This window comes from Gastrolobium bilobum, unplaced genomic scaffold, assembly GCF_033153095.1.
Source record: "Gastrolobium bilobum isolate Gb01-03AN ecotype WA unplaced genomic scaffold, APGP_CSIRO_Gbil_v1 utg1982, whole genome shotgun sequence".
Taxonomy (NCBI): domain Eukaryota; kingdom Viridiplantae; phylum Streptophyta; class Magnoliopsida; order Fabales; family Fabaceae; genus Gastrolobium; species Gastrolobium bilobum.
Window position 1 is genome coordinate 134,223 of NW_026897008.1, and position 14,504 is coordinate 148,726.

The following is a 14,504-nucleotide window of genomic DNA, read 5'->3' on the forward strand; positions in this document are numbered from 1 at the left end:
CATTTTTATAATGATTAAATTTTTATATTTTAATTTATACAGAATGATAGATTTAATTTTTTATTAATTATACATATTATTCGAAAAATTATGTTTTTTATCTTTTAATTTATAATTTTTAGATTAGATATACTTATATATATATTCATAATATTTATGTTAATTGTTTTTTAAGAAAATACTTGTACGGATTTTTTTCTCTTTTGGTATTAAATTTTTAAGTTCATTTATTTATTTATTTTCTTTTATAGTATAAATGTGTCATTTTTTATTTGTTTTTTGCATTTAAATTTAATATTTATTTTATATTTTAAAAACTATGCATATATTTTTATAATTTTAAATATTTTTTCATTTGATCTATAATTTTATATTAAACTTAAATTTATTATATATATATATTTATCTTTGCTCTTTAGAAACATTAATTGTTGAATAAATGCTAAACATTAAATTAAAATTGAAATTTATTATTATATATAGGTGAAATTTTATTATTATAATATATGATCATTTTTAATTGATCAAAAAAATTAGCCCAAATAACATAATAATAAAAATTATTAAACGTAACCATAAGAATATATTTTCCAATAAATGTATAATAAGCACAAAGGATTCATTCAAATCTGGTCAGTTAGATTCATCGTAGCTTATTGAACCATAGCTTATCAAGACTACGCATTTGAAGTTTTGATAATAGCAATCACTAACAAAGCACCAAGAAGCTTAACATGAATGAACAACATGGAAAGAAGTGCAACAAGTCCCAAATGGTACTAGAAGACCAAGATAAAGTGCAAAAATAAAAAGACTACTCAAATGTACAAAGTCAAACTCAAAGTCAAAGGACACATATCCCTGTACGTTGTTCTACCTACTTTTTTTATGCCTACCTTACTTACCACTCTCCAACACTGTTATATCATAATCTCAACTAACCTTTATTGTTTCTCTCTTCTCTTAAGATTATGATCTAAGAATATTGGAGAGTGATAGATAAGGTAGGCATAAAAAAATGTAGGTAGAATAATCTATCTCTATAAAATATGATTTTTATAGCTTGAAAATATATTTTTCTCTTAATGAACTCAATCCTAATATTTTATTTATTTAATATAACATAAATTAGTGTGAATAGAAATATATTTATATTGCTTAAATTTAAACTTGACTATTATAATTATAAGCTTAAATTTTTTATTTATTTATTAAAATTTATTGATTCAAGTGATCGGAAAATTTTAAAAATCAAACTTTAAAAATAAAAAATATAACCGTGTACAAGGAATGTCTCTAGTTTAATTCGTAGGTGGATTAGTAGAAAATATCTTATATGCAATGAGCGGAATTAATTTTATCCAAATAAATAGAAAAATCTCTGAAAAAATAAAATATAATTATTTGAAGAAATTTACCTCTACATAAATTGAGCTGACTTAGTTAATTCTAATCCACTGGTTAAAAGATATAATTATTCAGTGATATAGTAATATACTAAAAGGAGTAATTTATACTCATGATTATGATTAAACTCATATAAGTTAATAAATTTCAAAGTAATTGTTTTCTTATTTTTTAAAACTTGTCATGGTTATTAAGATAAAAATTTTTTTTGTCATAAATTGGAATGAGGGCCCAACAATTTATGGTACATGGTTGGGCCCATATTTCTATGAACCCAAAAAGCAAGGAACTGAAAAAACTTGAGGAAGAAGAGTGTGTGAATGTGACTTGTGACTGAACATGAAGAAGAAGAAATCAGCCATGGATTTGTGATTTGAGCTTCGCTTACTTTGATTTCAATCCTCACACTCTTCACTCTTTGCTACCTCCATTCCTAACTGCTTCTCACAATGATGTCACCGAACCAATTCTCAGAGGATCGAGGGTCTCCTCCTCATCATTTCAGGTAAACCCAAAATAAAAACAAAAAAAAATCCCCTTTTTCCGAATAATTTAGTCATAATCATTTCTGGGTATGGCCCATTTTTTAGCCTCGGTTCAAATTAATGGAAAAAAAGTTTTTTTTTTTTTTTAAATCTTTTGAATGGTTTAGTTTCTAATTTTCTTTCCTGTTTCAATTGAAGTGTGCCAATGCTTTTTCTGATTCCTTGAAGCAGTAATCCTAATTTTTCAAGCAAAATTTACTCTGTTGTCTAGTATCTATTAAGTTTAGTGGGAGAGTTATATAAGGTAATATGTGAAAAATAATCTTAAAGGTTGAGATTTAATCTTTAATTTATTCAATAGTATTTGTAATGTAATCCAATGGCATGTATGGTTGTATTGTTCACATGTTATGCTTTTAGTAGTTGTGCATATTTGGTGACCGTGTGCTATACCATACTTATTAGTGATTGATTATTTATATGCTGAGATTTTTGTAGAAGAGGGTTGTATATTTGAAAGTTTTGACTTGGTTTGTTCTTATTGTGCTGATTATTTTTTTCCCTTTGTAGAAATACACCCTTGCAGATAATTCATATTGTTGCAAATTTCATGAGGATATGGTCAATATACTCAATGTACCGATACTTATCCCAGACTGGAGCTTCTGTTGTTCTTTTTCTGTTCGCCTGCCTAGCCCCGGCATCGATCCTGTTTTTGGTTCTGCAAAAGCCTTGGAAGGGCAGGCCACTTTCTAATACACAGGTAAATTTAATTTCTACTTTCTGCGTAGAGTACCAACCAGGAAACATTAAATTTGAAGTAAAAGTTATCATGAATATGCACATTCCTTTACTAGTACCATTTGTTTTTTTCAGGTTGTGCCTTCTATAATAAATGGTTGTATAACAGCACTGTATCTGGTCTTGTGGGGAAAGGGACTGAAATCATGTGGACCAGTTAGGTTGGTTTTTGTATTCGCGAAGAAAAATTCAGTTGGTAACTTTAGAATGTCAAGTGCTTATTCTTAACTATATAAAGAATGTCAAGTGCTTATTCTTAACTATATAAAGAATGTCAAGTGCTAAAATACCTTTGAGTTTTGTGGCATTAAGGCTGATGCTCAGCCATGTAGATCCCTGATTTTCAGTTTGTCATAGTTCAATTGAATTATCCACCATTGTATAGTTATTTCTTAATCATGTTGTTATTGATGTGTTGACTGGTGCTCTGATTTGAATGAGAATATTTTTTTTTTTTTGTTATTATTGGTCTATGAACTTGATGTAGTTATTGTTTTTCTTATTAATTTAGAGCAATATTGGCTGAGTATTCTGGTGCTGTCCTTGGAGTACTGTCTGCAGTGTTATATGGTAGGAGAAGCCATTTGTGGAAAAAGGTAACACTTTCAGATAATTATGTTAGATATGCTATATAAATGATACCATGTGCTCCAAATTAATTAAATACCTATCCTCCAAGAGTTAGTGTTTTTTGCACATGTTTCTCCTTTCTACTTTATCTGTATTGATAATAAATTTCTTCCAAAATTGTAATTGCTTCCTGAATTGTTCCAATGAAGATGTCGTTTTTCTTTCCCATCTCTTTAAGCTCTTCCAGTTATATTGCTTCTTAAGTTTTTTTCATGTTTCTTGTTGTATTTAGTCTCAGCTGTTTTAGAGGATCTCCTATCCTTCCCTTGTTGTACTTTCCTCCTTTCTCTCTAATAGAAAACATTATTTTTGCAACAAAAAATATATAAAATTTTTAAACCTTCTTCTTTGATAAAATAATAAACAAATAAAACTTATTTCCAGATTGTATTAAGGTATATTAAATGATATGATGTGCTCTGCTGGTTGTGCTTGATGTGTTTGAAAGATAAGTTTAGGATCTTCTCTAATCTGGTGAATAATTTCTTATTTTGAACCAGATAGGTGGCCTAATTGCCATGTTGGCATCTTTATACCTGCTATCTGAAGGATGGGCTACAGCGACATATTCTCCATTCTATATCCTCATTCAGACTGTATTATTTTCTTTTTCTTAATTTGACTAAGTTTACTGCTAAAATATCTTTTACACCATGTATTACTTCTCTTGTTTGTCAATATTTTCATCCATTTTCATCTTTTTCATATCTGTTGTAATCTTAACGGAAATCTACCATGGGAAGATAGAGATGATTCTGAAACTCAGACTGAACAAGTTTTGGGCTTGAGGCAAATGTTAGTTCCTATTTTTGCTGGTATTCTATCAGCCCTCAGGAGGGTAATTGCGAGGCGCGTTTCAATCAAGGTGGTATTATTCATGTTATGTGTTATTACTACTTTCTCTTTGGTGTGAGATGCTTTATTTATATACTAATATCTAACCCCAAACTTCTTATGTTTTCAGAATCAACTTAAAAGGCGACTCCATGCTTTAACTATTGCTTCTGCGACATGTTTTATGTTTCCTATTGCCATGTGGGACATAATCATAGTGAGTTCTATATCATGGTTTCCATTTTTAGGTCTAAATTTGGATAGACTTTTGTCCTTGTAGAGTTCTTCTTGTATTGTTTTGTGGTCTTTGCTTGATTGTTGTTTGACACTTTCTGTGACCCTCTTACTTCCCCCCTCTCATTTGAATCCTGCAGGGATCACCTTCTGACAGCAGTGGAAAGTTGCCATTCTCTGCTTGGGCCTTCTTGAGCACTATTCTATTTGGAAATATTGTGATATTCTATGCTGACAGTATTGCAGAGGAGAGGTATGCCACGATAGTCTTGCCATAAGTAATGGTTAAGTGAGTAAAAATGAAGGCATATTTGCATTTTGGCAACCGGGTTTCTTTTGCTCTTTAGATTATCGGACAAGGTTCTCCATGATAACTATCAACTAATTGCATTCCAGCTGTAATATTCTCCTTTTTCTTATTGGAAAATCGGCTTCAATTTTCAATTTTATGAAATTATAATGCCTTATCCAGAAATTAATTACCTGATTTTTTTCTGATTTTATGCAATGTATGAAGAAGTTTGGTTAAGATTAGGTCAAATTAAAATTCAATTTTGATCTGGTAAGATTTTAATTGTATTTGAAATTTCTGTATGGTGTAAGATAAGATAACTGAAAAATCATATATTTATTGTAGATTGCACATGGTTTTCTCCTCACCAAGGCATTTAATGGTAGCTGGTGCATGTATCATCATCATGGAGATTGTGTACAAGATGGATTTTTCTCTTATGGGCTTCATGGTTTGCTGCTTAATATTAGGTTTTGGTATGTTTAGTTGTTAGTTTCGAATATTAAATATTCTCTTTAAATTTTAATTTTTATGGATTATTTTAGATCTGAACTAGTTGTGAATTCATTGTCATGGTTTTTTTTAATTTTTTTCATTAGGTTTGCAATTTCAGTTAGTGGGGAATGTGTTGAAAATAACCACTTACGTACAGTAGCTAGTTGTTGGACTCATCAAATATTATGATTTAATTTATTAGTTTTTTGTTTCTAGTTCTCGCTTTTAGTAGTAAAATGTTAGTAGCAGGCCCCATTTAGGAAAGTGAATGTGAGAAGAAATAAGGAGTTTGACTATGACCTAAAAACTTCACATAATTTTGTTAGAGATGTACCATACATATGTTTTCACTTAACAACTTAAGCTTTTGAGATAAGTTGTTCATGACATAGTGATCTAGAATTCAATTCTTGCTACCTCCATTTTTTTGATAAAAAGTTGAGTTCCATCACATGGTAGATGGGTTTGTGTATTGTCCAAACTTCAATCCCATTGCATAAAGGGGCATATTAGAGATGTATTATAAAACCATTCATGTGTATTTATCTAGCAACTTAAGCTTTTGGGATGGTTGGTTCGTGACAGTTTTTATAATATGTCAACTCATGATTGAGTGATAGTGTATAAAACTTTACACTGACAGTGAGTCAAAATTAAACTTGAGTTCTTATTGCTTGAGAAGTAGTGCTGCAATGTTAATGGCTGAAGTAATTATTTTTCGGGGGAATAAGTGAGCTTAAAATTAGACTTATACAGTTACATGTGGGGGTGGAATCTACATTGTTCAAGCAAAATTGTTTTGTTTACTCTTCTGTCTGATTATTTTTCTTGGATTATTGGAATGAAACTCAAATTTTCAACATTAGTTATCCATCATTATTGGAATCGCTATGCCTATACCCTTTTGGTTTTCATTTTTAAAGACAAAGTTGTTATTATATATGGTGTTGTAGAACAAAGCTTTGGTGAAAAAATACTATGGGATATGCAGTACAGTGATGTATACTTATTTTCACAATCAGTTTTGTGAAATCTGATAAAAGATTTATTAAAACTTCACAGTATACTTATTTTCAACGTGCATTATTTCTGCTTTCTTGTTTCTGTCCCCCCCCCCCCCCCCCCCCTCTCTCTGTCCCTCTTTTTCTTGATAGTTAATCTTAAATGCTCATTGCAATGAAATTTTGTAGGGATATATGAAGCAACTTCATTGGACCGCAATAGAAAAGATTCTATCCGAAATTCTGATTTATCAAATGGAGAATTTGATGATCAAATCCAGATGTCGTCATTACCTACTTGAAGTATGTGCATTTTATTCCTGTAACTTCTTATTGTGAAATGTGAATTTGTTGCTAATTGTTTATTTGGTGTGTGTGTGTGTGTGTGTTTCTATACATTTCTGCCCTGAGCTTGTATTTAATTCAATTTATAGGTATGGAACATCTAATTGACACTTGACACTAATTTTGTAGCATCAGTATCAACATTTTACTCCTGATTCTAATATATAATGAGGCTGATCGCCAGTTTTTGCAGTTGTCCATTTAATATTCACTGTAAGCAATAATCATAATATCATATAAAAATATATAGGGATATCAGTCCAGAACAATATTATGAATTGAAAGAGCACAGAGAAATATGCACCTTTTGGATAGTGATAGGCACACTTTCATACAGAAGGTTGCACGTGGAGCATAATAGTCTAGTGATAAGAATCAACCCTCATCTATTCTTACATGGTTTGGCTTCTTTTTTTTGTTTATTTTTATGAATAAATTGTTTGGCCTTCTGGTGAATGCTGGGTGTGTCTAAAGCTTTTTGTGGTTTTGGTAGAAGTAAAGAGGTTAAATTTTGGTGGCAATATGCAATGCATGCTGTTATGCAGTGTATTTGGTTGGAGGGTGTAACACCAGTCCTTGTGTTTTTAAGTAGGTTTCTTAGGCTCAGCAGCTTATTTGGGATAAGATTAGGCGATTAACTTCTCTTGTCTATTTAAATAGGTTTCCCTAACAGATATGCAAGTGGATTGGATCAGCTTTGTTCACTTGATGTTTCCCTTTTTCTTTGTTTTATTTTTCCCTTTTCATTTTGGAGGATGGAGGATCCCCTAATCTCCAATTTCCTTGTAATTTTCTTCTCTCCGTCCTAATGAATTTCTTCTTTCTTAAAAAATCACTCCCCATAAAATCCCGACTTATAAGGGTAAGGGTGAGAAATCATTTACCTTTACATTTTTTGTAAAGAGGCTATTTCTTGGATGTGAACCTGTGTCATTCTGATCGCAAAGGAGTAGCATTACCACTACTCCAAGCTCGCCCTCGTGAATTTCTTCTTTTATCAAGAAAAAATATAATTACAGCAACATAAACCTACTTTTGTTAATTAGTCTGAGAATGTTATTATATTTTGACTTCTTGATTCTGCTTGATAGAATATCTGAAAATATGAAAAATATCTTATCATACAATCATTCTATCATAAAATATGTTTAAGAGTATCTTATACTATCTCGTAGGAATGGTTTCCATATTTCCATAATTCATGATTTGTTTCCTTATTTAATTAAGATTAGTAGTCTAAGTCTTCTATTAGTATAAATAGAGGTTAGTGTTTTGTCTTTTGTATTATCATCATATCACATCCTTCAGACCAATATCACTATAATTTTATTATTCTGAGAATTCCTTTACTCCCTTCCTTCTTCCCTACCTAAAATCCTATAATTTCAACACAGTTGTTGTCTATACAACATTATTGGTTGCAATTGCAAAGGCGATTTCTTTATTTTCTTCTAGTCATTATTCACTGTCAATAGCATTAGTTGATGTGGAGGAGATAGTTTGCTTTAAAGATTTAGAGCAACTGTTAATGTGTGATCTGGAGATAATTAATCACATTCTGATTGGTTTGCTTCTCTTGAAATCAGATTGAAATGAGGTAAAACTCTTCCTGAATTGAAATTCACAATTTATTGCCAATCAATTGCCACGTTGAAATCTTGGAGGAACAGATAGCAACAAATATCATATGAATTGGATTCTTCACAATATACAAACTGAACATATTTCCCAATATGTAAAAACTTACTGAGATGAAAACTATGTCCAAGAAAATGAAAATTAGAAAACATGGGATAAAACTATAATGATAGTTGTTGGGTCGCAAGTAGTTTTATTTCATACACTTGGAAAGAGATTAACCATGTTCCCTTGTGCGCCCAATTATAGGGATTTAACAACAGTCAACACTATCTCTTTGCCTCTAATATTATTGCTGGGGAAGCTGGTGCAATCACTTGTTTTCCTGTACCCTTATCAAAACAACATTTTAGCTAAAAACAATATATTCTGACAGAGAATTGGAAAATAGCTCTTATGCAATTTCCATGACAGAAGATGGAAGGATAGAAATTGAAAACTTTGGATAGGATTAATAAATAGTTGCAATAAAGATGGCGAGTCTCGAGTAGTGGTAAAATTGCTCTTTTGTGATTGAAAGATCACGAGTTCGAATCCAGAAAACAACCTCTTTTGCAAATACGTAAGGGTAAGGCTGCGTATAAGGATTGCCACCTATACCCTTGCTAGTCGGGATTTAATAGGGAGTGGCTTTTGGCTGTCCATTTTTACTTGAGAATGGGGAGATGATGCATTGTGGATAACTTAATAATGCTGGTTTGTTTTTATGTGAAGGAGTCTTAAGTTAGTTTGTGTTCTTTTTGCCAGGCAGGTTGGGTACACAAAGATAGGATGGACTCTGTTGACCCATTAGCCTCTTGCTATATCTTGAGTTACACTTTGTCACTGGCAATTTCATTTTGTGCACTAGTTGCAGAAGAAAAGCTGTTATCCACTGTCAAGATGTGTTATCCACCACTTCTGGGGACTCATGCGGCGAGCTTGTTATCCACGAAATTGTTGATGATTGATCTGATCTTTCGGGTGGTTGAAGTGCATTTTTAACATACAAAGTTCATTATTTTGCTTCCTACAGGAGCATTAGTCTAGCAGTTCCTTGTGTAGTTTAGGAGGAATTTTCTATCAAAAAAAAAAAACTCATTATTCGTGATCCTGGTAGAAGTTCTTTGAATCTTGATATAATTCAACCCACATGATGAAATTATTGAATGTCAAACAGTTGGTTATTCTTTGCATCACTTTCCCTTTTATCTTTTTCCCTTTCTCTCTCTTTTGTTTTGCCCTTAAAGTATATTTTGACCATCTGGGTTCACAGTAGTGTTTTGTATGATGGACCACGCTGGAAGTGTAAAACCACCCTGGGTTTACAATAATATGAAAAACAGAGGCATTATTTTTTAAAATACTTTTATTAAGGTTGATTATACTTACAACCACTTTATACTTATTACCTAGCAACTTTTTTCACTTACCTCCTTTATTGATCGGGCGGTAATAGAGATGGTTAGTATAAAGTGGTGGTAAGAATAACTAGTCTATTTTTATTTTATTTTTTATAACAACAAAATTTGGGGGAGGGAATGTTGGGGACAATGACCATATTGCCACCTTTTAGGCAAAAATTTACTTGATTGACACGCCTGAAATTTTTTTGTCAAAATGCCACGTCACAATCTCGCTGGTCTGACAAGCGGGAATGGACTGGACACGTGTCAGCGTCTGAATGGTCAACTATTCTCGTGTGCTGCCCAACTAGAATGACAGAATGCTGACATGGCAAAAGTAAAGGCATTCTCTGGGTGTCTGTATTTTTGCTACGTGTCAGCATTCTGTCATTCTAACTGGGCAGTCCAGCGAGAATGGTTGACCATTTAGACGTTGACACGTGTCCAGTCCATTCCCGCTAGTCAGACCAGCGAGATTATGACGTGGCATTTTGGCAAAAAAAATTTCAAACGTGACAATCAGGTAAATTTTTATTGAAGAAGTGGCAATATGGTCAAAGTCCTGGGAATGTTTCCATATTTCAAGGACATGACATAAAACTCTACGAGAGCTTACAATAGTACAAACGGCTTCTGACATCATATTTTCATCTCTTCAGTTCATACAAAAACATTGAATTTACATCATGGTAGCAAGCTTATCCCCATTTAGAAATCCATAAATTGTGAGCTAATAGGGCTAAACAACTAGTCTCAGTTAAATTTTGGAAACAGAAGACACACGTAGACGGTTTTTGATAATCATAGTCCCAACACTTTTTTATATATTAGAGGACAAGCACATTGAAATTTAACTCCATTTTATTGTATAGAAAATACTTTTCAGACGATATTGCAAGCAGTTTTGTTGATTCAAATAATCAACAAGCAAACATATTCACTAATGAGACATTTAGTGTACAAAAAGATTATATGGCTAGTCACGAGATGCTTGAGCATAAGTGGTCATGTTTAGTATAACTTCGTGCATGCCCAGACATAAGTAATGTCCTTGGGGATTCTGGTGCTGCAACTTGACAAAACATGTTGACTTCGTGCAACTTAAGGGAAATGTATCAAACATTCCACCAGAGAAATTGATACACTTGAGATAGAACAAAAAACTAATGATGTAATATTTTGATTGAGGTAAAAAAAGAAAAGAAATTCCAATGACATTTAGAAGTAACTTTAACTCAAACAAGAATTTCTGAAATTCTTAAACTTCAAATACAGTTCTCATTTTTTGTTCTGTGCCAGTGCAAGCAGGTGCCCTCTATAAGTCATGTTTGTTTTTTCTGGTAGAATTAGTCATTCCTTTGGTGATGACATGAGTAAGAATCCCAATGGGACAAAAGAACAAGCAAAGAGAAACTGAATGCCGAGTCTCAATCTGATTCTCTAATCCATCTAGAAAAACCTGCCTGAATTTATAGACACAAATATGTTATTTACAAGAATAACTAAAGAATGAGAAAGCAAAGTAGAGTAGAGAGGATGGAAGAGGAGGAAAGAAAAGATGCAGAACCTTGCAGCAAAGAGATCAATAACAAGTAGGTGAATCCAAGCAGAGGATAAAGTCACCTCACTGGAGAACATTTTTCCTATACTAGTCAGCTGCATCAAGTATAAAAGAAGATAGAACATTAATATATAAATGTTTTGGAAATGGAAACTTGACTTTATTGATGAATACACACCTCTGGTAGCAAGTATTTACTTGCAAAAATCTGTCCAACTGTCTCAGGTGTCCAAGAAAGGTACAATAAATATGTATATAGAATGCCAAGCGCTACATACGGTACACTACTTTCCATAGTCTTTTTAGTCTGCATTTTTGCATTTAAGGAAAATGAATCAGGCACATGAACTACAGAAATCAAGATCCAATGCATGGTATGAACAGTGGGGTAGTAATTTGAGTTGACACAAATTTAACACGAAAACAAATACACCTAACACGAACACAACACAAATTTAAAAACAAGTCTAAACCTTCGACACGAACACAACCCGTTTATTTTATTGGTTGACACGACATAATAAGACACGAATAACGTGTATACCGAATGTAGCTTTCACCAATATCATGTTGACATGACACGACGCAACACGAATAACTTGTAGAAAGATTAATGCGGGTCAATTTCATATTTGCGGGTTGACACATAACACGACATAAATGTTTTCATGTTAGTGTTTGCCACATGAGCACTACACAAATTTAAAAATGAGTCGACCCGAACTCGAATTTCTTGTGTTGTGTCAATTGGTCGTGTTAAAAATTGTCATCCGTAATGAATAGAAAGAATATCGGAAGATCCATAACTTAACAAACATATAATTTGGTAATGGAGAACAATAATACATGGAAAGAGATATTAAACAAAAAACATACATGTATATCTGCATAAAACATAAAATGTTTTTATGCATATTATCTATACTTCTAAAAAGATATTGTCAAGAATGAAAAATTGAAGATGTTTCCCAAATATAGTAAAAAACATACTAGCTCAGAATTTGGAGCTAGAACCATGAGCGTGTAAAATGGGAGCACTGCTGTTGTTCCCAGTGTAAAGACACCGCTAGCAAGTTGCGGTCCTGACAACCCTTCAACATGAAGATAGAGAAATGAATATAGAGAATTAATATAGTCACTACCAGTTATTGCAAAAGGAATGTTCAGTGAGCTTAATACAAAGTGTATAAATAGGACCAAAAGAGATTAAGTGAGCAGCACCCTTTGCTATATAGAACTATTGATAATGATAGGAACACTCTTTAGCATTACATTTTGCATCACAGTGGAAAAAATACAACAGTTAAAAGTAAAATTTTATACACTAGACCAGAATGATTCTAGTATAATTTTATACAAAGTTATATCAGATAGAATACTCACCCTCTTTCAATAGTGTACTTGTATTTAATGTAAAAGGTCAATCAATACACTCTTAACATTGCTTTGAGTGTCCATATAAATATAACGATACAATAGAACATGTAATAATTTAGGTTAAGGCAATCCCACCACAATAGGCAAGCTAATTATATAAATGAATTTCGTATATCAATTCATTTATTTGGAAACTTCAAGTTATCCAATTTAATTTACTAGTAAAATAGAACAAACAATTTTTGCATAAGAATCAAAATGTCCAATACTAGTCCCAGAAATTTCTCACAACCAATTGGTTGTTTCTATTGAATTAAGGGACAAATTTCATGGGCTAAATTGACACTAGACAATTAAAGTGACTTTAAAGCAGAGAGACCTATAACAGAACCTCCAGCTTCTACTGCAAAAAGTTAGATGGCATGAAATAACATCATCATTTGTGCAAAACGAATATGCTAAAAAAACTTTATTAGAGTGCTTAAATTAATTTGGACCAACACCAGACATGTGAATGGTGGTATTGTGAAACTGGGTTTCAAAAGTAGCAAATGTAAGCACAAAAAAGGATTTACATGAAGCATATACTCGACTGGCTTTTTGATAAGGAACCAATTTCACAACTTTTGGTTTCACAGCAACTCTTGATCCTCCTATGAAACTCCAATCTCTGATTAAGTTGACTCTACTTCTCACAATGCGTTGGTTACAAAGCTCAGCACCATTGCTTCTGATAGGGAAGGGAAACTTTTTCCCCTTCTCAATTGTTCCACAAGGTGTCATGGCCTGCCTCATGTGATCAATCTATAAGAAATGGAACCTCAATTGTAAGCAACCTTCTTCAACCCAGAAACACACACATGTTATTTAGACATCAGAATAAATAATCTACATGATTGATCTTTATCTTACACACAAGTTATCTGGCAAGTATTGAAAAGTTGCATGTTTTATATATGTGCAAGAGTGTGATGGTAATAAAAGTACTTCTTAAGTGGACAAACTGCATGAATTTATAGGTTTTGTGACACACAGAGCCAACTTTTTGACATATAACATACCAACATGCCCCTTAGTATATATGTTAGAAAAGAGTAAAACTATTAGTATAACCTCACTTAACAGCTTCAGCTTCTGAGTTGAATTAGTTCTTTACATGATAACAGAGCTAGCTTTATAATATAGATCCATAGAATGACAAACATTTATCTCCAAATATCAAAACATGTACTGTTCTGGACCCACCTAATGAGTCCCAAATGTTCTTCTAGATATTGAGCTTTATCCACTAAAGACAAACACTTTATAAATAAAGGGTTAAACCCCATATATACACACAATTCTGAAACCTCAGCATTTTTCATTATGCACACACACTGCCTCTTTAACTTCTTACCTATTATTTGTACACAGTGATCCGTCACCTTTTGCGGATTTCTCTTCTATAGACTCTAGTACCTCACAAATCCCACATTAATTACTATACTCTCGGATCGAACATGCACAAATGCCCGTTTCATTACTAATATCTTATTTATTCAAGTTCAAAACCTTAAAAGAATCAAAAAGAAAGAAAGAAAAAACTGGAGATATTAATTAGAACCACTAGGAGCATATCAAACACTGGATAGGAAAACACAGAAACTGTACCTTCAATGCTAATGGAGAATGGCAAAAGCAAGAAGAGAAAGCCATGATTGAAGCAAAACGAGGAGGACACCCAATACCAGATTCAGCAACTATGACCGCTTCATAAAGTAATATAATGCATAGATGATAACAGTGACACGAATTTCCACTTGATGAGAAACAAAGTACCAAAGCAAAGACCCAAAAAAGAGGAGAAAAAAGGGTAATAGTCCACTAACTCCAAAGAGTTAAGAGTTAGAGTTATATGGAAGACAGGTACATGCACCAAGGACCAAAAAAGTTGGCTAAATAGAAGGACAACGTTCATATCCCACTCACATTGCATCATCTTTGTGGGTCTTATAATTCAGTTCTTTATTGGATGGTTAT

At 32.5% G+C, this 14,504-nt stretch overlaps 2 protein-coding genes across 2 annotated transcripts; one reads left to right on the forward strand and one right to left on the reverse strand.

The window, feature by feature from the left end:
• Positions 1-1,704: 1,704 nt before the first annotated feature.
• On the forward strand, positions 1,705-9,308 carry LOC133303378 (uncharacterized). Its single transcript, XM_061503283.1, has 11 exons — positions 1,705-1,912; positions 2,463-2,655; positions 2,769-2,854; positions 3,205-3,289; positions 3,824-3,902; positions 4,058-4,188; positions 4,288-4,374; positions 4,532-4,644; positions 5,029-5,159; positions 6,369-6,482; positions 8,910-9,308. The coding sequence occupies exons 1-10, from the start codon at positions 1,857-1,859 to the stop codon at positions 6,479-6,481; spliced, it is 1,074 nt and encodes a 357-aa protein (XP_061359267.1). The 5' UTR covers positions 1,705-1,856; the 3' UTR covers position 6,482; positions 8,910-9,308.
• A 1,532-nt stretch (positions 9,309-10,840) lies between these two features.
• On the reverse strand, positions 10,841-14,180 carry LOC133303380 (protein ABA DEFICIENT 4, chloroplastic-like). Its single transcript, XM_061503285.1, has 6 exons — positions 14,136-14,180; positions 13,061-13,289; positions 12,099-12,199; positions 11,287-11,415; positions 11,115-11,203; positions 10,841-11,010 (listed from the first exon to the last, which is right to left on the reverse strand). Exons 1-6 carry the CDS (start codon positions 14,178-14,180, stop codon positions 10,863-10,865), a joined length of 741 nt encoding a protein of 246 aa, XP_061359269.1. The 3' UTR covers positions 10,841-10,862.
• Positions 14,181-14,504: the final 324 nt, after the last annotated feature.

Bases quoted from the DNA above. Each gene is read 5' to 3' on its own strand.
- LOC133303380 (XM_061503285.1), bottom strand. From the start codon at position 14,180: ATGGCTTTCTCTTCTTGCTTTTGCCATTCTCCATTAGCATTGAAG. The intron at 12,200-13,060 runs GTAAATCCTTTT...TTCATGTTGAAG, and splicing joins CAGTCGAGTATATGCTTCAT to GGTTGTCAGGACCGCAACTT. The intron at 11,011-11,114 runs GTTCTGCATCTT...CTATAAATTCAG, and splicing joins ATTGATCTCTTTGCTGCAAG to GCAGGTTTTTCTAGATGGAT.
- LOC133303378 (XM_061503283.1), top strand. From the start codon at position 1,857: ATGATGTCACCGAACCAATTCTCAGAGGATCGAGGGTCTCCTCCTCAT. The intron at 3,290-3,823 runs GTAACACTTTCA...ATTTTGAACCAG, and splicing joins GAAGCCATTTGTGGAAAAAG to ATAGGTGGCCTAATTGCCAT. The intron at 4,375-4,531 runs GTGAGTTCTATA...TGAATCCTGCAG, and splicing joins CCATGTGGGACATAATCATA to GGATCACCTTCTGACAGCAG.